The 23,492-nt window shown below is 33.3% G+C and overlaps 2 protein-coding genes and 4 non-coding genes across 6 annotated transcripts; 2 read left to right on the forward strand and 4 right to left on the reverse strand.

Annotated features, from left to right (window-relative positions):
* Nucleotides 1–97: 97 nt before the first annotated feature.
* Nucleotides 98–14,305, forward strand: LOC145579903 (NADP-dependent malic enzyme-like). Its single transcript, XM_081637198.1, has 20 exons — nucleotides 98–395; nucleotides 1,781–1,901; nucleotides 1,995–2,069; nucleotides 2,329–2,480; nucleotides 2,558–2,663; nucleotides 2,756–2,821; nucleotides 2,901–2,996; nucleotides 3,081–3,152; nucleotides 3,254–3,337; nucleotides 3,423–3,485; nucleotides 11,776–11,811; nucleotides 11,948–11,995; nucleotides 12,088–12,141; nucleotides 12,249–12,347; nucleotides 12,433–12,522; nucleotides 12,669–12,746; nucleotides 12,875–12,949; nucleotides 13,037–13,127; nucleotides 13,622–13,750; nucleotides 13,879–14,305. The coding sequence occupies exons 1-20, from the start codon at nucleotides 265–267 to the stop codon at nucleotides 13,965–13,967; spliced, it is 1,755 nt and encodes a 584-aa protein (XP_081493324.1). The 5' UTR covers nucleotides 98–264; the 3' UTR covers nucleotides 13,968–14,305.
* A 534-nt stretch (nucleotides 14,306–14,839) lies between these two features.
* Nucleotides 14,840–14,926, reverse strand: TRNAY-GUA (transfer RNA tyrosine (anticodon GUA)). The gene is given in 2 exon segments: nucleotides 14,840–14,875; nucleotides 14,890–14,926. It is a non-coding gene; the product is annotated as a tRNA-Tyr (tRNA).
* A 100-nt stretch (nucleotides 14,927–15,026) lies between these two features.
* TRNAY-GUA (transfer RNA tyrosine (anticodon GUA)) lies at nucleotides 15,027–15,112 on the reverse strand. The gene is given in 2 exon segments: nucleotides 15,027–15,062; nucleotides 15,076–15,112. It is a non-coding gene; the product is annotated as a tRNA-Tyr (tRNA).
* A 1,497-nt stretch (nucleotides 15,113–16,609) lies between these two features.
* Nucleotides 16,610–16,683, forward strand: TRNAT-AGU (transfer RNA threonine (anticodon AGU)). The gene has a single exon. It is a non-coding gene; the product is annotated as a tRNA-Thr (tRNA).
* Nucleotides 16,684–16,954: 271 nt separating this feature from the next.
* LOC145578624 (protein EIN6 ENHANCER-like) lies at nucleotides 16,955–22,464 on the reverse strand. The gene is made up of 4 exons (XM_081635918.1): nucleotides 22,250–22,464; nucleotides 18,787–19,084; nucleotides 18,359–18,426; nucleotides 16,955–17,478 (listed from the first exon to the last, which is right to left on the reverse strand). Exons 2-4 carry the CDS (start codon nucleotides 18,959–18,961, stop codon nucleotides 17,347–17,349), a joined length of 375 nt encoding a protein of 124 aa, XP_081492044.1. The 5' UTR covers nucleotides 18,962–19,084; nucleotides 22,250–22,464; the 3' UTR covers nucleotides 16,955–17,346.
* On the reverse strand, nucleotides 21,766–21,853 carry TRNAY-GUA (transfer RNA tyrosine (anticodon GUA)). The gene is given in 2 exon segments: nucleotides 21,766–21,801; nucleotides 21,817–21,853. It is a non-coding gene; the product is annotated as a tRNA-Tyr (tRNA).
* Nucleotides 22,465–23,492: the final 1,028 nt, after the last annotated feature.

Here is a 23,492-nt window from a genome sequence, read left to right on the forward strand (position 1 = left end):
TAATCCATAATTATTATATCTAATGATTTCTTACTAATTAATCATTTGTTTATTACCATTACTAACTATATATATTATGTGAAACAGAGGTCCAAAGATATCAATAACTCTACTGATATTACTGTTAATACTAGTAGCAGTTCTTCTTCTTCACCTGTTAATGGTGGTTTAACAAGAAAACCCAGAAAAAATCATAGCTTGAAATTCAGCAATTGTTCTTTGAATTTGAAAAGTTGGTTTTTTTTCAAAAGACAAGTTAAAAGTATGGAGCATACTTCTGCTAAGGATATTGTTGATGAGAAATCCGCCGTTGGTGGTGGTGTTCTTGACGTTTACGGTGAAGATTTCGCCACCGAGGATCAGCTCGTTACACCTTGGACCGTTTCTGTTGCTAGGTATATTAAATTTTCTTTATTTTGATTAATTTCATAATTTTTTGATCATATAAGTTAAGTATTAATTTTTCATGTTCAAGTAATCAAGTGTAATGATTATGTATTTGTGTTCTTGTTTATGAAATTGTTATTCTTGAATGATTGATTAAAGTTAAACTTTCATTTTTAGGTAGTTTTGTTATCAGGTTGATTGTCAATTTTGCATGTTCAAGTGTAACTTAAGTTTAATTTTAATAAATTATTGCTATTATGATATTGATTTTCTGGCCTGGAATTATTAATTAAAGCTAAAATGTTATTAGAATTTTGTTTTTGTAAGAAGTTGCATGTATTTGATGGATTCTTGGCGTTTTGCTTTAAGCAAGAATCTACCTTTGACATTTTTAGTATAAACCCTTGATTCTATTACTAGATGTTATTTATCTTTGATTACTTGAATTTTTTGTTATGATAATTCCATTATTTGTACTATGTTTAACTTAATAAGCATTACTTAACTTTTAATGACAAGTTTTTGGACCGAAAGTACTAATGGGTGTTGCAAGCTCGGAGCTTAACAATCACTTATCAGTGTTTTTGAGAATTATTGTTTTAAGTTAGAGAAAGAACTGAAGGGTGTTTTTGTACAATTTTCGATTTAGTGTTCACTCCGAGCATAAGAAGGAACTCTATTTAATTTGCTGTTGGTAAAATGAAATGTTTTAAATTGGTTGAGCTGATTGCCTGATTGTGTGATTTTTAGTTCAGAACTTTTAGTTTTGGATGCAACACTTTGATGTGGGTGTTAGCATATTCTTGCCGTTAAGCTGGCAGCTCCCTTTCTTGCTTAAATATGCTAAAGTGTGATAGATCTATGATTTTTATCTTATCTGTTGTTTACAAGAGAACATTTAAAATGGTCAGAGATTTTTTCTTTTTAGGTTCTCATTGCTGTTTGAATCTTACTTAATTTTTTGAGCTAATATACTTTGTACTTTTTTCTTTTGTTCTTACAATTTTGATATTCTTTACCCTGATCATAAGCTGCTTTCTTTTAAAGTTCAGATCAGATAAGCTTTTAGCATACTGTAAATCAAAATAATCGTTTATACCTTTTAGAATATCTCTGGACTTATGTCTCTAATAGTTTTTTTTTATATTCCTTTCAAATGTGTTTAATAAGTTAAGCTGCTAAAAGCTTAGTTGCAATTTAATGATATAATTTGTAGTTTTGTACTATCTTTTAGAGGGATGGGGTGCGATTCTAGTGTTCACACGACTTACTGCCAATGTAATAGGCTTACCTGTATTGCCAAGCAAACATGTACTAGATTTGAACATGTGCTAGATGTTAGCACGGGTCTTATTTGCAAGATATGAAGCGTTTTCTTTCTCTCATGGTGCAGTGGATATTCATTGTTGAGGGATCCACACTTCAACAAAGGACTGGCTTTCTCCGAAAGAGAGAGAGATGCCCACTACTTGCGCGGTCTTCTACCTCCTACAGAAATCTCTCAGCAGCTTCAGGTTGTGTTCTGTAAAATTCTTTATAATAGATATAACCTACTTTCTGGCTTAGTTATGTAATATTGCATGCACTTATGCCTAGTTAATTTGAAGGAGAAGAAAACAATGCACAACATTCGGCAATATCAAGTTCCTTTGCAAAAGTACATGGCCATGATGGACCTGCAGGTATCATTTTGTTCAATTCGATCTTTGGGTAATCTATGTTGATAATTTAAGTTTTGGCATGTGAATTTTGAAAACAATCAAACTAAATAGTAAGCTGAACTCACATTTTGTTATGGACAAATGGGTTTGCATTCTTATTCTAGACATGATGCAATATGTACATTCACACAACAAAATACATTTAGCTAAGTATATTTCTACGATATCTAATGAAATCTGTATCATGTTTTTTTACCTAACCCCCTCGCATTACCTGCAGGAAAGAAATGAAAGGCTGTTCTACAAGATTCTCATTGACAATGTTGAAGAATTACTCCCAATTGTCTATACACCCACTGTTGGTGAGGCCTGTCAGAAATATGGAAGCATCTTTAAGCATCCTCAGGGTCTATACATCAGTTTAAAAGAGAAGTATGAATGTTTCTTGCATTGTAAATAACTACTTGACTATATTGCTTTACTGAACTTGAAGTGATTGGCTTTAACAGGGGAAGAATTCTTGAAGTTCTGAGAAATTGGCCTGAGAGAACCATACAAGTTATAGTGGTGACAGATGGTGAACGGATTTTGGGGCTCGGTGACCTTGGTTGTCAGGTGGGTAAATATACCCTACCCTAGCTCTCAATAGCCATTATTATTGTAAAACTTGTGTGATTTCATAGCTGTGAGTAATGAACTTGTTTCAGGGAATGGGAATACCTGTGGGAAAATTAGCTCTTTATACTGCGCTTGGAGGAGTTCGTCCATCAGCTGTAAGCATTATAGATCCTAATTATTATTTTTTGTTTAATTACTAATATGAGAAGCTTCATCCTAGCTCTCTTGTTTCAGTGTTTGCCAATAACCATTGATGTCGGGACTAACAGTGAGAAAATGCTTAACGATGAGTTCTACATTGGTCTAAGACAAAAAAGAGCAACTGGGAAGGTAATAAAGATTTGTTTTTACTCCAATATATGTGATGAAAATACTGTTACATTGTATACTGAGGCAACAGGAAAATATTTGTAGGAATATGATGAACTTCTTGAGGAGTTCATGAGTGCAGTGAAGCAGAACTATGGAGAAAAAGTTCTTATACAGGTTTGTTACTGTCTATAGTTTGATTATAACCGCCATTGTTTAAAGTAATCCATATCCTTTCATATTTTAAACTTCTGTACTAACTGGATTTTTAACTTTAGTTTGAAGACTTTGCCAACCACAATGCCTTCAAGCTGCTCTCAAAATACTCAACAAGTCATCTTGTGTTCAATGATGATATTCAGGTATGTAATTAGATAGATAGATGCTTATGTAATTGTTTAATCCTTTGTCATCTCAAACCTTCTTTGTCTATCCTTCTCTGCATAGGGAACTGCATCTGTTGTTCTAGCAGGAGTTGTTGCGGCACTAAAATTAGTTGGTGGCACCTTGGCAGTGAAGGAATTGTGTCTTCGATAAGTGCAATTACTAGATATATCAAGGATCACTATTATGGAGATAATAAGTTCATTCTATTGGGGCGTCATCCTCTGTTGCTAGACTATGAGAGATGATCTTTGGGCTAGTCAAATAGCCCAAAGCCCTTTAGAATGGATCCTATATTGGTCACACACAAGGGTATTGGGTTAAGCAAGTTAGAGGCCCATTAATGGGCCTCATGAGCAATCAATTAGTCATAAGCATGAGTGGGCTAAGTATAGTTTGAGTGGGATTAGGAAGTGGGCTTGGATTTGGACTTGGACTATTATTTAGAGATGCGATCTATAAATAATAGCCTTGCCTAGGGTTGCACAATACAAGTCACAATTGACACACAGTGAATTGTGAATCAAGCAACCACCATCCAAAAGCCCTCATCCTCCCTCTCTCACACGCACGCCTCTCTCCTCCCCCTCTCACCCACGGCCGGCCACCCCTAGTGGCCACGTGGTGTTGCGCGGTGGTTCTTGGCTAGTTGATCGTTCGTTCATCTCCGTAGAAGGTCGATAGAAGTGTTCTTTCGCGACTAACTAGCATTAGTGGAGGTCTTAACTTGTGCCCGTGGACCAAGTAGAGGAATCACGCTTGAGGTTCTTTATCTCCCTTTGTTCTTGCTCGATCGCACGTGGAATCACGCTTCAAAGGTACGATTATTTGTGCTTTATGTGTTATGCATTAGATCCTTGGATTAGGTACTGTATGAATATGATTCATGTTTATTTCCGCTGCGTAGTACCTATATAACCCTACAGTGGTATCAGTTAGCCTATTGCATTTACGCATATTGCCAATAATTCTTTGATAATCCACAATTTTAATTCAATTAGGAGAGAGAATAATTAATTATGGGTCAATTATTATATTAAATGTGATTTAACTTTTGGAATTGATTAAATGTGATTTAATAATGCTCAAAATAGCCATGAAGTGATCCGAATTTTGCCCCAAATTAATCAAAAAAAAATTCGAATCCCTAAACCCTAATTTCGAAAATTTCGAAATTTTGAACCCTAATTTGTGTTTAATTTTGATTTATTTCGATGGTAATATGTTTAATGATTTTAATCTATTTGCTTTCATGATAAATTATGAATTTTTCATGATCAAATTATTTAATTTAAGTGTTAAATTAAATTGGGGATTAATTTCATCAAGAACCCTAATTTCAAAATTGAATATGATTTAATTTTGGGATTAATAGGACCACATAAAGTTTAATTGATTTTTACAAAATTTGTTTTGTTTTAATTAATTAAAATAATAAAAAAAAAATAAAAAATAAAAAAAAAAAGGGAAATTACAGCAGCAGCACCGCGGCTGGGTGGCGCTGCCACGGTGGTGCCGCTGCTGGTGGTCCGGAGGGAGGGGCGGGGAGGGGCAGCAGCAAGGATCAGAACAGCAGCAACAGCAGTGCCGCACCGCAGGTACACGGTGCTGCTGCTGCTGCCCTGCGCCGCTGCACAGCAGCGTACACCTTGTGGTGTACGGCCACCGTGGCTGGCTTCGGCTGGCCACACCACGGTGGCTGGCGGTTTTTCAAAAAAAAAAAAAAAAAAAAAAAAAAAAAAACAGTTTTTGAAAAATTATTTCAGGATAATTACGAATTATTTTGGGATAAAAATCAGTTTTATTTTGGATAAAATCTTTTATTTTAGGATAAAATCAAATATTCAAAAGTTGTTATATTTGATATTATCCATATTTAAGTTGTTAAATTAGTAGTTATCCATAATTAAAGTGATTAATTTTGGATAAGATCTGTTAGGATATTCTGAGCATATTCCAAAAGGATAATAATTGATTTAAATAATGTGATTATCCCATAATTATTTTTTGGATATAATTGATTTAAAATATTGTGATTGGCTAGTAATTAGGATAGAATTTTCTAACTTTGTTAGGATAATCTTTGAGGATAAATATGATTTATCTTTTAAGATTAAAATAAGATTTGATTCTATCTCATGACTAATTTAGAATATATGATATTTTATTGATGATCATGAATAATATATGATATTATCTAATTACAGTAATTAATTAAAATATGAGATATTTATAGCCATGTTTCCTTCATTATGATCATCAGATGTTATAGTTTAGGAAAGCATGATGAGTGATTTATTATATGGCACTTTATAATATATGATATTGTTTATTGCTATATATATAGACTAGTATGGCCCATAGATTCTAAAATACGATCTGCGCATCGTGATGTAATTTTGTAATCTAAATACGGTCTGCGTACCGTTGAGTATTTTTGTAATTTATTTTATTTTATTTAAGTAGTAGATAGAATAGAATAAAATTACAGGTTGCAATTGATCCAAAAACCAATGAAGTGAAGGCCCAATGGAGCAAGATGGATGAGATCCATGAAGGTTCAAGTGGGAGCATTTACTTTATTAGTTTTCTTAGGATTAGGGGCCATGCTATGTCTTATTTATGCATTCATTATTTTATGCATGTTAGATTTTATTGATGTTTTGTGATGATGCGCTAGAGTTCACTATTTAATCACAACATAATAAATCTAGATCCCAGTAATATTGATGCAACTTTTCCAATTAAAAACCCGACGAAAACCTTGATCGTTTGTGATGGGTCAGCCCTCAGCAGAGCATCATAATATATCTTGGGGAAGTGGGGGTAGGACCGCATATCTACACTTTTAATTGGTTATATTCAACAAGGTTACCTAAACCGTTTAGAACCTTGAAGCTAAGAGTAATAATTAAACATGCGATGGTTAATTATTCAACCAAGAATTACAAGAGTTGTAATCAGTAAAGAGTTTACTCACCTTGAAAATGTAATGGTTGATGCGGGGCTTCACTCTGGTTAATTATTGCACAAATAAAGGATCTTGGAATCACTTAATTCAAGTAGGGATCACTTAAATTGAATAGAGTGTTTTAAAGTTACCAATTTAATTCGCTTATGGTACTTTAAATTTAATAAACATAATTGAATTTTGCGCTTACTTATAAGTAACATGTCGTTCTAATTTTATTATTATATATAATCTCCTCGATTGAAAATAAAGTTGAGAAACGTTCTCAAAAGGTTTAAAAGACAATCCATAAACCTATATTCCAATTTTGCTAAGATTGTTCTAAAAGGCAAGTTTTAAAAATTTATGTCACATGTCTAAGATTGGTTTTATTCAAAATGTTTGAGTAAAATACCAACACATCTTCATTTTGAAAAATGTTTCAAGGGATATAATGAGATGGGAGGTACAAATCCTCCAAAAGACAAGTATAGAAATCCAATAAAATCTCTTATCTTCAATATGATTGAATATGAGAAAGTGATTGGAAATATCTATGATCAAAAGTTGATCAAATGACAATATTCTTCATCTATTTTATATAGAGTTTAATACTTGATTAAACTCAAATATAAATAATGATATAATAGACTTAGCAAAATCATGAAAAATGCTTAAAGTAGTTGAGCAAGGTATCATTTTGAACCTAAGAGAAATGTTCTAAGTGGCTCAAATGGAAGGGTTTAGGAATATATGAGGATTGCATTAAGAAGTTATAGGCCAAGAATTGCAAACAAGTTGCTACTTCTCAAACCTAGAACTACTTACATGCTAAAAAGTTGTTATGAACAACAAATGTTTCTAATTAAATGGATCTATTCCAATTGATTAGATACTACCTCATATAGTTGGAAGGTAAAAGAATGGAAATGTTCCAATTTAAGAATTATATTATAGAAATTGATTTAGCATATTGCTACTTCTTGGACATATGATGTCTTGTTTAGATCACTCATTGCACAATGTGATTGAACTAAAGGAAGAAGTTATTGCTAAAGGAGAAATAAATTTACAAGTTTAGAAGCAAATGTTGCTACTTCACAAGTAGAATCTATAAGTTTGGAAGCAAAAGTTGCAACTTTACAAGTAGAACCAGTATTTCACCACTAATAATTGGCTAGAATTAAATAAATGTTATTCATTCTTGCCATTATCAAAACACCATTCAATGTTAGTAATGACTAAGCATCGAAGATTCAAAACGTGGAATAAATGTTATTCTATGCTTCATTGAGTCATAATGTGTTTTGAATTGCTAAATAGGTTTAAAATTCTATATGATAGAAATAATTAAACCATTTCTATATATATAAATTGTCTCTAAAATATCAATTAATTCGAATGAAAATGAAAATTGCATGCGGAAGATCCAAAAGGATGGACTTTCAATATCATTAGATTATGAATCTATTGATATATGTAATTATCATTCTAATTTGAAATTTTGACTAAGTCACCATTTAGAGAAATGATGATGTGAACTCGAGGTCGAATACATATCGATGTAAGAAAACCAAAGGTTCAAGGCTAGAGACGAACAGTGAAACTTCATTTGTGATATGATCACTTGTGCTTAGTTGAAACACAAGAGTGAAGATTTTGAAAAGTTCAAAATGTTCAGTATGAAGTTCAGTATCAACTTGACAAGAAAATGATTACATTACAATATGATTGTAATTGTGAAAATTTAAGTCAAGACATGTAATTGGCAACATATTCGAAATATTGTGATATGATCGTAATAATGAGAATTTAAGCCAACACATTGATAAACATCCAAGAGTTGTGAAATCGTTTTACAACAAACTCCGAAAAACCTTGTGAAGTGTTTATGAAGGGAGCTATCAATCTATATGAGATATATTTTAATAATGGATGTAAATTACCTATCTTCCAACCATTTTTCAAGGGATATACTTTTAAGATAAGCTACAAAACTAAACAAAAATTACATAGGTCAAATCAAAATGTAGCAAAGGCTTCATATGTGATATGGATAAGAAAAGTTCTTATTAAATCTTTCTACAAAGCAAGGAATAAAACATGTATTAAACCGTTTGATGCACGTTCGATCCCTATATAGAGCACGGGGTACTACTACACAACCATACTTAGCACAAAATGTTTGTTGCTCAAGTAGGTGCCCTTATGGAAATTGTTCCAAAAGGTCAAGTGGGAGTAGTATAAAACTCGAAAGAGTTTGAGAAAAGCAACAAACAAACGTGGTTCAAACCATGATTGGTTCACCCTATGCTAAATATGCCTCCTCAAAAGGTAAGTGGGAGTATAAGAACCTCGAAAGGTTCGAGAGCCTTGAAAGAGTTCAAGAAAAGTGATTTCGAAAATCTCGAAGAAATTTGAGAAGTTATCGAATAAAAGCAACAATATGAGCATGATTCACCTCATGTTACAAATGACAACGCGTGGTCTCATTATGTGTAATGGGATTAATAACCATGTGTCGAAGGTAGTACATTCCAAGTGCAAATCCTCTATTGTCATTTCTCATTGAAAACTAAACAAAGTTGTTGTATGAGTTTCAATTGTTGCGTAAAACCCACAATGATGACTAGCATATGTAAAACTTAGCCAAAGAAATATGATTTCATATTGACTAAGAGTTCTTAAATATTTATTTTGGAACGTTATGATTATGCAAGTAATAAAGATGATTTGACAAGTTATAACTCCAAGTGGTTTAAAACCAGGAAATCTGAAATAGATTCTAAATCTGTAAGCAAGTGTATGACACTTGAATAATTTGCCTAAATTGGGTGAAACCCATTGTAAGCAAAGCAGACAAGAAAGAAAAATGTTTTCTAACTAAAGCAAAGATTTGTTAAAGGATTCAACTGATTCATAGTATGACTATGATTACGATGAAACCTTTACATGTTGCAAAGATCTATTAAAGATATTTAGTGATTTCTACCTTATAAGATTTGGTAGATGGATTTCAAAACACTTTCTTGAAATTGTTCATGAAAGAAGATTTGCATATGATACAATCAAAAGTTTGGAGATCCAATAATCCTAGGGATGCATAAAAGATCTATAATGGATTGAAGTTAGCATCAGGGAGTTAATGTTCTTAATTTTGCGAGTTAGTCAAATCGTTTGATGCTCTCGTAAAATGAAGGAAAAGGTCTTGAGTGTACAAGACGTTTAGTGGGAGCTATGAAATCTTCTTGGTCTAGTACAAAATGCAATTATTGAAGGATCAAGTAATGGCTAATGCATTTTGTATGAAAACCTTGAAGAAGAAGATGAGTACATTTGGAATTCAAGATCTATATAGATAGGTCTCGAAGGATGTTTGAGTTTTGGTTAAGAAGCTTATATTGATAAGATTCTTATAAGGTTCAACATTATATTGAAAAGAGTTTCAATCCCATGTGACATGGCACGTTGCTTAATGATTCAATACCTTGAGAAAGGTTGATGAAATTAAGACTTTGAGTGATGATCCTTATGCAATTCGCAAAGGATGCATCATGCACATGCCATGGACTATACTCGTCTATTTGATTCGCGTGTTTTAAAGAACAAGTGATGATAGATTTCAATCGAAATCCAATGCAACGTTGGAATACAAATTAGAAATTCCTAAGTTCATTCCTTGCGAAAGGGCGAAGGAAAATTCTTAGTGTATGGAGATTAAAATGATTATAAAATTTAGAAATTGCAAAATTCATGTTTATGAGAATGTCTCATGAACTCTACTTACTAAACCCCTTCCATGACCAAGGTATAAGAGTCATACTAAGGTTTTTGGATTGAAGCAAGTTATGTAATTTTAGTTGTGTATGTTTTGAGAAAGCATATTACAAAAGTAAATACATTAGCTTGCAGAATTATGTTTATCAATTGAAACAAAAATTCAATCTTATTTAATCGTGGTTTCAAGATTAAATAAAATGTCCAAAATAATTATGAATTGATGGGCTCACTAGGTTAATGACCTTTTGAATGAAACCCCACAGGTGAACTAAATTCATATATTATTTAAGTTCCTAGTTCGGAATCATTAAAGTGGACATAAATGATTTCCAATAATGAACTAGCATGTTAAGATTGATTGGATAGCGCAGTTTCATGGGCTATAGGAGCGTAGTGATGCTCGGTCAATCACATGGATATGCATGAATGATGCATGATCGAACTATTGACCTACTTTGAAGTTCAAGTATAGAGCTTCCGGATATATTAGTGGATTCCTTTGACATGAGTGGAACATTGATCTCATTCAATGGATGTTATAACTGTGGTACATTCAAACGTCTTCCCGTAACTGGAGATTATAAAGGGTGTTTCCCGGTTATTTCAGAAGTTGAGTGGGAGCTTTGGTTGCCACAAGATTGGATAGAGTCTACCTATTAAATTAGGAATGTGTCATGTTTTGGCCTCTTGAAGAGGGAGAATTCAGAAAATGCATGGCCGTGCTCAAATGTGTTACATAGTAACCATTTGTTTTGTAATTCTAACTCGGATTTCAAGAAACGATTTGTAGATTAATATAGATTGCATAAGATGCAATCATATTATCAAATCGACACAAAATGACTTAAGGAATTTGAATATTGCGCACTTGTCTCAGACAAGTGGGAGATTGAAGGAATTGTGTCTTCGATAAGTGCAATTACTAGATATATCAAGGATCACTATTATGGAGATAATAAGTTCATTCTATTGGGGCGTCATCCTCTGTTGCTAGACTATGAGAGATGATCTTTGGGCTAGTCAAATAGCCCAAAGCCCTTTAGAATGGATCCTATATTGGTCACACACAAGGGTATTGGGTTAAGCAAGTTAGAGGCCCATTAATGGGCCTCATGAGCAATCAATTAGTCATAAGCATGAGTGGGCTAAGTATAGTTTGAGTGGGATTAGGAAGTGGGCTTGGATTTGGACTTGGACTATTATTTAGAGATGCGATCTATAAATAATAGCCTTGCCTAGGGTTGCACAATACAAGTCACAATTGACACACAGTGAATTGTGAATCAAGCAACCACCATCCAAAAGCCCTCATCCTCCCTCTCTCACACGCACGCCTCTCTCCTCCCCCTCTCACCCACGGCCGGCCACCCCTAGTGGCCACGTGGTGTTGTGCGGTGGTTCTTGGCTAGTTGATCGTTCGTTCATCTCCGTAGAAGGTCGATAGAAGTGTTCTTTCGCGACTAACTAGCATTAGTGGAGGTCTTAACTTGTGCCCGTGGACCAAGTAGAGGAATCACGCTTGAGGTTCTTTATCTCCCTTTGTTCTTGCTCGATCGCACGTGGAATCACGCTTCAAAGGTACGATTATTTGTGCTTTATGTGTTATGCATTAGATCCTTGGATTAGGTACTGTATGAATATGATTCATGTTTATTTCCGCTGCGTAGTACCTATATAACCCTACAGGCAGAACAAACATTTTTATTCCTTGGAGCTGGAGAAGTAAGAATGATGCCTGTTTTCTTTGACCTTGAAGCTTGAGTGTAACGATAAGTCAATAACAAAAAAGTGTGGTTCTGATTGTTACAGTTTCTCAATAAATGTGAAGCTGATTCATTCCTGTGGTTTGATATTGTAGGCTGGTACAGGAATTGCTGAACTTATTGCTCTTGAGATGTCCAAACAGGTATGGAAAATAAATAGGTGGAAATATGCTCCCCTTCTTCGTGACATTTGGAAGGAGGACATTAACACAACTGTGACCTTTTTTTGCTGCAGACAAAAGCACCTTTGGAAGAAACTCGCAAGAAGATTTGGCTGGTTGACTCTAAGGTAAGGGAGACTTGAACACTATGAAAAGAAGAAAAAAAAAAATTGCCTTTGTGTTGTATCCTCTATTTCAAATCTCTATATTCACTTATATCGAAGTTTTCTTCCAGGGCTTGATTGTCAGCTCAAGAAATAATTCACTTCAAGAATTTAAGAAGCCATGGGCTCATGAACATGATCCTCTTGTTGATCTCATAAGTTCTGTCAAGGTGAAATTTTTAACTAAATGAAGGTCATTTCATTGGTTTATGTTTGTATGTTGTGATGTCAGTTGACACGTGCAATTGTCTTTAGGCAATTAAGCCAACTGTATTGATTGGATCATCTGGTGTGGGGAAAACATTTACAAAAGAAGTCATCGAGTCCATGGCCTCTTTTAATGAGGTGAGCCAAGACATTCACTGGAAATCTGCAATAATATAGTTTCAGCAATATACTCATTCAGAAGATTGCATACAATCTTTTCTATATGAAAGACATATGAAATAGAACAAGAACCTTTACTAATTATATCTAAACGTGTGGTCCAGAAACCTCTGATTATGGCTCTTTCTAACCCTACAACGCAATCAGAATGCACTGCTGAAGAAGCTTATACTTGGACTAAGGTAACAAATTGTATACAGTGTATAGGGACCTTATATTACTAGAGGGTCTTATAAGAATTCTATACATTGTCAGCAATGTATTGGCTTTATTGATTCTGAATAGCTTCTTTCTTATCTCTGAATAAAAGGGTCGTGCAATTTTCGCTAGTGGCAGTCCCTTTGACCCTGTTGAATATGAGGGAAAAACTTTTGTTCCTGGCCAGGTAAAGAACTTTATCCTTGTACTATCTCAATTAATACTACTATAGAACTGGGTGGAATGTGATGGATTGTTTCATTTTCATCTACAGGCCAACAATGCTTACATCTTTCCTGGATTTGGGCTAGGTTTAGTGATGTCTGGTGCAATCCGAGTCCATGATGACATGCTTCTGGCAGCTTGTGAGTATTGCTATAATTATCTTCAGAGCTATTCCTCTTGTACTAGTTTCAGTATATTTCCGATTTTTATTAAGGGTTCAAACATTATGTTAAGTATACAAAAAACAAAAGGATAAAAGTTTAGTAATAATTTATTTTAGGAAATTCTGAAGTGATTATCCTAAGAGGATATCATTTAATGTTGTATTACTAGTATTAATCTGTATATCCTGACATAATTTGCTCTCTTGTATTCTTTATAAATGTCTGAAAATGCTGACCCATTTTAACAGTACCAGTATATTTGCCATGTCCTAAAGTTACCCTTGATTACGAAATGAGTTCATACTAACCCTGCATCAACAAGCTTAAATGTTGAAACTATAAATATCCACTGCCATGAGAGCTCATTTTTTCAGTATTTCCTTGTAAAAAATGGGTATATACCTGCAGGATTTGTAGATGGGACAAAAATCATAGGACAGACATAATTCTAAACTTCATTTTTATTGTAGCGGAAGCCTTAGCTGGACAAGTGACTCAAGAGAATTATGACAATGGGATGATCTATCCGCCATTCTCCAATATTAGGAAGATATCAGCACAAATTGCTGCTAATGTTGCTGCAAAGGCCTATGATCTAGGTGAGCCTTCTTGTGCACTATATTTACTTGGCATATTTACCTTAAACTTCGTCTTTGGCTAAAGGCTGTATGCAAATTTTTTTCTTCTCATATTGCATTGTTACAATGATTTACGTATTTTTGTGCAGGTTTGGCAAGTCGCCTACCTCGTCCTGAAAACCTTGTCAAGTGTGCAGAGAGTTGTATGTATAGCCCAGTTTACCGCAGCTACCGTTAATTGAGTAAATGACAAGTGTGTTGCCTCTATGTTTTTTGTCAAAGGCGTTTTTTTTTTTTCCTATGAATCTTTTTCATTGTGTGATTTTGTGAGTAGGTGTGTATTCACGGGAATAAATACTTTTAGTAACGACAGCAACCATATGTATTGTGTGTTTCAAATGTATCTGGCTAAGTCGCCTAAGTGTCAGTAAACATCCATTGGACAGTTTGTTGTTTGTTCATATGTTGAGCAAATGTAAGTTTGTGAATAACGTGGATAGAAATGTAAGCTTGTAAAATGTTGATGGAAATGTAAGTTTGTGTTTGAAGAAAAGACTTCGTAAACAATTGCTAGTACATGAAGTGCGCGTCTCTTCAATCCTTTGAATGAATATCTTAAACTTGAAGTAAAAAAATGCTTGCTTGCAATCCAATGAATAAACTGGCTAACATACATCAGTACAGGCATTATTAATTTAACGTTCATTGACGTTTACAGTAACATGAACGTGAAAAAGACAGTAATTTTCAGTCCTGCGCAAGTCCTACAAAACTGCGGTTAATCTGGTTATGCTTCTTAATGCAATAGCATGTCATATATATTCCAAAGAAATATTCAAACTTCCAGATGCAATATAATGAGCCTAGCTAACTCGTTTTCGACTCAAAATTTTCATTAGCCAGCTCAGTTAAAGACTGATTTGATTCTTGTGAACAGGCTGATATATCTAATATCATCTTATAAGGACGAATTTTGGTTCGAGTTCAACTGTTTATCCATTAAGGCTATAACATGGAATAAAATCTACAAGACGTATAATAATCAGAGAGAATAAACAAACTTTACTATATATGTTGTCACAAAAAAAATATAAATTAAAAAATAAATAATCCGACCTGCCGGAATCGAACCAGCGACCTAAAGATAATCTGCAATACAACTACAGTCTTCCGCTCTGCCAACTGAGCTAAGGTCGGTTATTGAATTATATGAATGTTAAATAATATTTGTATTAATTTAATATTAACACGGAGTATATTATAAAGTTGGGTAAAAAATATAAAAAGAAAAAAAAAATCCGACCTGCCGGAATCGAACCAGCGACCTAAAGATTATCTGCATACAACTACAGTCTTCCGCTCTGCCAACTGAGCTAAGGTCGGATGTTGTACAATTTTGGACACTTTATATATTAATATAATTGAGTCTACTAGTTATATTCGTACATATATATAATGCATGTTATGTTATTCACTTAATTTATAGGGATAAATCGATGTATATTCGTACGTGGTCCAACCTACTCTGAATAAAACCTAGTTGATAACGGCACAAAAAAGGAGATAATTTAGTTATTTTTCATAAGGACTTTATGTTAGATTGATTACATAATAAAAAAAATTATTCGATCTCTTAATTTCAGATTAGTTGGATGTTGTTCCATGTAATTACTCTAGACTGTTCCTAAGCATTAGGTCTCGCCATCTCGTAATAATTTTTTTCTAACTAATAATAATAATAATAAGAGCTATTCACAAAAACAAATAAATGAACAATAGTAAAGGCTATCTTTTTTTTTTTTTTTTTTTTTTTTTTTTTGACTCGGTATTTTGTTAATTTATACTACTACATTTAATACTCCGCATTGGCTTTTATTAATTTTACTAATTATATATATTCAATTATTAATGTTCATACTTGGGGTTGGGGATATATTGTTCAGTGTATCAATGAAACTATTGCAATTACTATAAGAAATGAAAAGAGTATCAATTTTCTCATAATCATCCAAAATAAAACTATAATAGTTAGTTGGATTATTACATAATCCTTTCAATACTAAAATTTACATGAAATTGTTGCATCTACTTTACTTTGTCTCCGTTATGGAGTAGTTGTTAGACAGGTTGTTTCTATTACGTACCATACTACAATTTGACTCATAGAAAGTGACTTGTGCAATTATGCAGTTTCAAAGCAGCTGTCAAATTTTTAAAGACAAACTTTTAACAAATTGATAATTACTCTCATAAAACTTATAAAAGGTTATACTCGTATGAAATAATCAAACAATGATACAAAAAAGCGCATAAAAAAAAAAGTCCAATTTAGTATATGTACTCCATTTAAGTACAACACCATTGTAGTTCTATTGAGGGGAAGTTTTATTCAATTCAATATAATAAATCCAGATATTTGTTAGATTTTCAAATATTTATAACTAATACTAAAATAATTGCCGTTGACATCATAACTATTCACGTGACATCTTATAAAAATAAAAAAAATTTCCTCTAAAACTATTGTTGACATCATTTTTTTTTTTTTTAAAAGCTAACATTTTAAAAAATTTATTATTAGAATATTTATATCCTTCATTTTAACTCAATAAATTTAACGAGATTGATCACTATTTATTATGTTTTGCTAACAAAATTTATGTTACACACTTACAAGTAAATTTTTTATTACTAAAATCGTGTATTGCATTGGAGTATGGGACTAACCTAGTGTTGTAATAAAGTAATAATCATATGTCTTTCCATTATTTTACTCTGAGAGCTCCAATTTTCTATCTTTGACATCGTGATAGTTTTAAACGTTTAATCTACAAGAAATACTAATTCAAAATCAAAAGTCACACCTTTATTATCAAAAGTGCTCTCGTAGCTCAGTTGGTTAGAGCACCCGTTTAGTAAGCGGGAGGTCTTGAGTTCGACTCTCAACGAGAGCATTTCATTTTATTACTTTTTGGTCAGAACATTAGATCAGCATGTTTGGCCTTTTCGACTTGTTAAAGAACATCACTGAAACTTCATTTCTAAAATGTCTGATGAATTTTAGATCAGCAATCAGAATAGAATCTCATCCTTCACATTATTTAAGGCCATGTCGAAAAGTGTATTTTTTTGGTAACTGGAAAAAGATTCAGTGAAAGTTGTTTGACAAGTGACAATTGATCTAGCTGATTCTTATAATCTCTTAACCACGAATAATGAACCAAATGCATAAAAAGCTAATATATTCACATCTGCTGAATGATTCCTGGAATATCTGGGGACCCAGCCTGTTATAATACCAACCTCTAAAACTACAATATTATAGCAATTCAGCAAACATGTACATGTCTAGACCAATTATTCAACTGACTAGTGACTACTAGTAATGCAGTAACATGTATTTGAGAGTTAGATGCACCACCTCAGCTGCCTGATTTGAATCAGATTACAGATTAAAGATTGTATTACTTTGTGATGGACACAGTTCTGCAGGTAATAGTGGATAATCTTCAAGTAATGCAGAGTTTTGCTGACAAAAGTGGCTTCATCATATCTGAACGATGGGACTAAGGACATGGCAAGTATCTAAACAAAGGTTGTTGAAGGGAAGCAATAGACTACTTGAGGACAACAGCAGCATTTCTAAGAGCCAGATACCGCTGCACATAATCATTGGGAAGTGACCTGATTTGCTTAAAAACTTCAGCATTGGCATAACGCATATTGGTCCTTGGATCAGAATAAGGTGCCTGCATGAAATGATAACAAATTTCACACACTAGGAAAAAAAAAAAAAAAAAAAAAAAAAAAAAATCTAACTATATATGAGCAACCACCTTTTTTGTTATTTACTTATCAGGTGGAAGATTTACAGATAAATTATCTACTCATATAAAAAGGATGCTCATCTTCATGCAAGCAGGTGAAGGATACTCATCTATTAATCTAATACGAAGTACTGTATATCACAAGGATTAGCTAATAAATTGCTAAGTAGCACCTAGCACTGAAAGACCATCAATGTAACATCAGAGGAGTACTATATCCATCAGTCTAAAATCTTCAATGAAAAGTTTCCCACCACCTCCATTTGGACTAAAGAATTTTTACTACCTATTCTAGTCTCCAACTGAGTTCCACATTCATATCAAACTCAAGGCATAGTGAGTGTGTCTGCATAAGGAGTTACACTATTCAGAATTCTGAGTAACAATCAACAAAAAAGGATGCATTCGGAAGAGTGGTCTTGAAATTCAATAATTTTGAAGCTACTACAACCTTAGCATTCAGTAAGCATAGAATTTCCTTTATTCGTTGTAAGACCAAAACAAAAGGAACCACAGCATTTGAGTTTAAGAGATGGAAGGGAATCGACCTTCAGCCAAACACACTAACACCATTAAAATATGAAAGTTTCTCAAATATTGGCATCAAAATTTGCACCCAATTCCTTACTTTGAAATACACTGCACCCTTTAATAAACACAACCTGAGTTGATCTCAATTACTAACATCTAAAAACTCAACCATGGTAACACAGATAAAGGATGATGGTCACCATTAATTAATGTTTGGTAAGTATGAATCATCCACAGCAATAAATGTTGCATTATTTAAAAAGGGACTTACCTCATATCCTGTAAAATCACAAATTCTCTTTGGTGGATGCATTGAAGGTGGTGACTCGATATTAACATCTGTGAACAAATGTTTACAATGGGGAAAATGCAAAATAAATTTCATCAAAGAGCAATTGAATTGCTTTGAGATATAAACGAAAAATACCTACAAATCCTTTACAGATGCAAAAATCCATATCCTAACCGTGATAATTCACACATAAATTTTGAAAGACATAATTCAATACCCCTCCAAAAAAATGCTCTTAAAAATAATCACACATCAAATCCCCAAATAAATACATAAGACAAAGCATTGAAGCAAAAGTGCAAAACCCAATTCAGAAGTTATACATCATATAAAAAACACTTAATACATCATCTGTTTAGTAGCAAATAAAATGTGGGGAAATAATGCATTAATAATGAGAAACTCACAATTGGGTTCATCAGGAGGGTAATTGCTGTAATTTTCAGCCTGGAGAATCTGTTTGAGATGCTTCCAATGCCTGCCCCTAGATTGACCCTTAGGGTACTTCTCATACATCTGAATCTTCTTGAACTTCAAGTGGGTTGGCAGCACTAACTCTGACTCCACCACCTCTCTCTCCATTCTGGGGCTTCAAAATCTCGGCGTATTCACTGGCTGGTAATTTTATAGTACAAGTGGAAGACAGATTTTCCCCAACAGAAATCTTATCTTGGATCCCACACTGAGGCTTCTATGTTATCAGACCTATAAAAAGAAAAGAGCATGCTAAGAACCAGATAAACACTGAAAGCAAACAAAACTCCGAACAGCTGGATTTGAACCAGCAACATAAGGATTCATTGTATAACCAACTACAAACCTTCACTCTACCAACACAAGTACACAACTAAGTTTTAATCAATCAAAGCCAACAAGAGTCAATCTTTTGAAATAATGTAACCATGTTGTGCCTTATCAGTAAATTTAGTAAAGGAAAGGACATCATCTATTTTTACGTATCCAATAAAGGCGATTTGACATTATAGCTTTACCAAGAATTACATTCATGCAATGGATGTTAATCCCGAACAAGAGACCTATGGAACAGGAAACCCACCAGGCCACCAGTTCCTGACTCAATTATCCCAAGAACATTAGTCATACAGAATAGGAAATCCACAAGTTCCTAATTCAATTACCCAAGAACAACACTCTTATGGAATAGAAAATCCACCGGTTCCTAACTCAATTATCCCAAGAACAAAAGTCATACAGAATAGGAAATTCACTGGTTCCTAATTTAATGACCCAAGAACAACACTCCTACGGAATAGAAAATCCACCATATCCTAACTCAATTACCCAAGAATACGGAATAGGGCTTCACACCAAAGAAGGGTATGGATATGCGCCACAAGTAGCAGGTTTACCTGCTTGCTTTAACAACTATAGTCCTCTGCCTCTACCAACTGAGCTAAGTCGGTTATTGATACAATTGCACAAGTTCTATAACTAAAGTTCACCATGTGACCAGCTTTATACCATGTAATCGTTTAGACTTTTAACCAACCATGAAACGAATTTCAAGTTCCATGGTGCAGTGGAGAACAAGACCATGAGAAGCATCATACAACCACGAAGACGTAATAGCCAGTATACACATTTTTTTTCTACTATTATGTAGACCTTTGCAATTAAAATTTTAGATTAGTCATTTCACTATTAGAATATATTCATGGATACTTCATTTAAATTGATTACCTCACCAAGACATTAATAATCTGTATACAAGATCCTAATTCTCACTATGAACATAGATACCATAACTAATAAAATAACACAGCTAACAGCCGCACCAGCATAGAAAGCAGTGCTTCAAATCTTGAACACATGTTTTCAAGATCCCACGCATCACAATAGCATGTTATGATAATAAGTAACATCTAAGACTTGGAGCAAAGGAAAATTTTGGAGGTATGTGGAAGAAAACAGATTAAATAACGCAACAACAGAGAATTATTCAAGCAGCTGGATCCAACATATTTTGTGTCAGAGATTGGTTCATATTCAAATAAAATGAAAAGTACTGGGAGTTAGCCATAATTTCTTCTCTTTACCTAATAATTTTAGGAATTTTCAGTGTCAAGGCCAAGATTTCTTAAATGTAAGAAGAGAAGCTCACTCGGCTAAAAAACCTCTTATAGGCTATCAATAAATAATTTGATCATTACCAAAATTATAAATTCCATTCCAATTCCAAATCCTTCAGGAGCTTAGGCATCTTAATCTAAGTAACCTTTCAGTATGAAACCAAAGACTCAAAGCCACCAGAATGAAAGAGGTTTGACTGGACATTAGCTAATTTCCTATAGTATACAAAAAGAATCACTATAAGTAATTCCCTTCCATCTTGAATGTCAATTTAGCGTTATAAAACAGCTAAAGCAGTAGAATTAATTGCCAAAGAATCATAACAGGACCACTCATGGTCTAAATCTTTAAACTTTGTCATAATAGGTTACGTTAAAGGATGCTTATTTAATGCATTTCCTCCTTGCTCAGGCTTACTGTTTAAATACAGAAAATTAACATATCCATGATAATCAGCATGGAATAATATATATAACAATTTCTTTTTTTCTGACCTTATAGATATTTTCTTTATCTAAAAAAACCTTGAATCCTCTTCTAAGTCTAAAGTACCTCAGCAATGCCACCCTACTATCATGGTTTCTTCTCTGGCTGCTAACAGCTTACAGCCAAAGACTCGATTTAAGAAAATTTTCATGGATGGAGAGTGGAGAAATTTTATCACATATACATCACAAAAATGGATAATCAGAAAATATGATGAATTATGATTTACTGATTTAGTCACGCCAATCAACCAAGCAAAATGAAGAAGTGCATAAAGATAGTCTGTTCGATCAACTACAGTCCTCTACTCTCCATCATATCTAAGGTCGGATCTCGTCACTATAGCTAAACATAATTAACCACAAGTCTAAATCCCTATTGTTATATCAACCAGGATAGAAACTGTAACACATACTGTATTTTAATTTGATTACCTTAGATCAATTGTCAATTGCAGCATATAATCCAACATTACATAAATAATCTCCAAAATCTTAGGTATGTTGTTTACCTCTTCTCTAATTAAGACAGTAATGTTTAATGAGAGAGTTACTTTATTCAAATTTATTTATAACTAGTATAAAACATACATGCTCTTCTCTATAAAGATATGATCTTTCAGTAACCTAAATAGGGACATGACCTCCAAAAATGAAGAAAACAGCCACAAACAACTAATGAATATCAGCAGTATACAATTCAGAGTGGCACAAATAATCATGTGGAATCAAGCAAATTAATTGACCAGGATTAAAAACTTGAAACAAAACAAATTGTTATGTCATGTAGATGATCCATGAACAAAAAAATCCGACCTGCCGGATTCAAACCAGTGACCTAAGGATTAATCTGCTGATCAACTACAGTCCTCCGCTCTACCAACTGAGCTAAGGTCGGTTCTTGCTACCCTTATTCATAATTAATTCTATATAAAATGCACAAATACTTATGTTTGAAGTGAATTTGAACATTATCAATTCAAAAGTATATCCCAAATTAATGGATTATTTTATCCAAGATATATTTAACCTAACAATTGCCAGCTAAATTCGAGTACACAATTTAATTCCTCAACTTCCTTTGAATAATTCGCATGTTTTCTCCATAATCATACAAGAATCATCATCAGTATAGTAACAAATTAAACATCAATACGATATTAATCTAACATAAATAAAAATAAGAAAAATCAGAAGTCGTATGGAGAGATAATTCAAGAGTTTTAGTATGGAAAATCAACGAATTGCATATATAATTAAGAAAAAATATCCAATAACAAAAAGAAAAGCTTACCATTGACTTTAGAATGGAATCGAATCTGGATAATTACGGTTTATTCTTTTCTGTTGATATGGATGATTTTTGGGCAGGTTTTCGATTTCTTCTTTTCTGTTGCGACAATTTTAACCGGAACTCTGATTTGAGGTTGGTTTTAGGGAGCCGTGTAGGGTTGTATACTTGTGTAAGTTGTGTTTAACGGTTTATTACAAGAGCTTAGCTCACCATTGATTTTGTTTAAAAAAAAATTTAATGAAAATTTTGTAAACTTTGGATTGAGCGGAGTTGATAAAGATCGAAAGCGGTTGGATCAGGAGTAACGGGGCAATTTTTTTTTTTTTTTTTTTTTTTAATCTGAGGGTAAACTTTTAGGGACGAAGAGAGTACTTCGTATTATTCATTCTAGTTAAACTTTTAGATAAGTCAGATCAAATTTTCTTAATTCCTAATTTGTATTTGTAAAAATTATAAAAATTATATTTGAAAAATATATGGTGAGAACAAAGCCAATCATATTCTCACTTGATAATTTTTTTATGAAAGATTATTCAAATCAGCCAATCATATTAGACTAGATTGAAAAATTTTAGACTAGACCCAATTTTAAAATTTTAGTTTAGAACATCTCAAGGGAAGAGAACAAAGCCTTTGCTAAAATAACCAAACCCAAATTGCCTTGATTTGAATTTGAATTACATTTAGAATTTAAATGATTGAAACTGATCTAAACCATATCCAAATTGTAAACGAAAATGAACCTAGACTCGGCACGGCACAACTGAAATCAAATAGAGTTGAATTAAATTGTTTTCTGCTTACTAGGTACTGTAATAGACTAACCTAAGAAGGGGCAGTATGGGTATTCTGATAATATTATTTTACTAGGTTAATAAGTCCTAAGTACAAATTATAAATTTGCCTCTAAAAAAAGTACAAATTATAAATAGAGTTGGAGGGAAAAGAAAATGGTAGGTAGAAAACTGCATTTGGGAAAACTTAGAGAGTCATGGCCTCAAGCTATTAACCTATCCTTTAGTCGTTTGACACATGCTCGAATCAAATGTCTCCAAACCAGAATATGAACTTTATGGACCCAGCCGAAATGTTACCCACCATAATATATTAATATCACTTGATGACTCGTTTGCTGACGGAATGCCTCTAAATGACTCGTTTGCTACCTCTAAATATGTTAGGTTTATCTATTTTTCAAAATTTTGACAAATAAAGAGAATCTTAATCAATTGGTAGCCCTGTG

The sequence above is a fragment of the Chenopodium album genome, chromosome 14 (assembly GCF_948465745.1).
Source record: "Chenopodium album chromosome 14, dcCheAlbu1.1, whole genome shotgun sequence".
Classification (NCBI taxonomy): Eukaryota; Viridiplantae; Streptophyta; class Magnoliopsida; order Caryophyllales; family Amaranthaceae; genus Chenopodium; species Chenopodium album.

What these genes read in the sequence shown, in the direction of transcription:
- LOC145579903 (XM_081637198.1), top strand. Translation starts at nt 265, where the DNA reads ATGGAGCATACTTCTGCTAAGGATATTGTTGATGAGAAATCCGCCGTT. An exon ending in GAGAAAAAGTTCTTATACAG is followed by an intron (nt 3,153 to 3,253) that starts GTTTGTTACTGT and finishes TTTTAACTTTAG; the next exon opens with TTTGAAGACTTTGCCAACCA. An exon ending in AAGCTTATACTTGGACTAAG is followed by an intron (nt 12,747 to 12,874) that starts GTAACAAATTGT and finishes TCTGAATAAAAG; the next exon opens with GGTCGTGCAATTTTCGCTAG.
- LOC145578624 (XM_081635918.1), bottom strand. Translation starts at nt 18,961, where the DNA reads ATGGAGAGAGAGGTGGTGGAGTCAGAGTTAGTGCTGCCAACCCACTTG. An exon ending in CCCTCCTGATGAACCCAATT is followed by an intron (nt 18,427 to 18,786) that starts GTGAGTTTCTCA and finishes ATTTGTTCACAG; the next exon opens with ATGTTAATATCGAGTCACCA. An exon ending in GTGATTTTACAGGATATGAG is followed by an intron (nt 17,479 to 18,358) that starts GTAAGTCCCTTT and finishes CATTTCATGCAG; the next exon opens with GCACCTTATTCTGATCCAAG.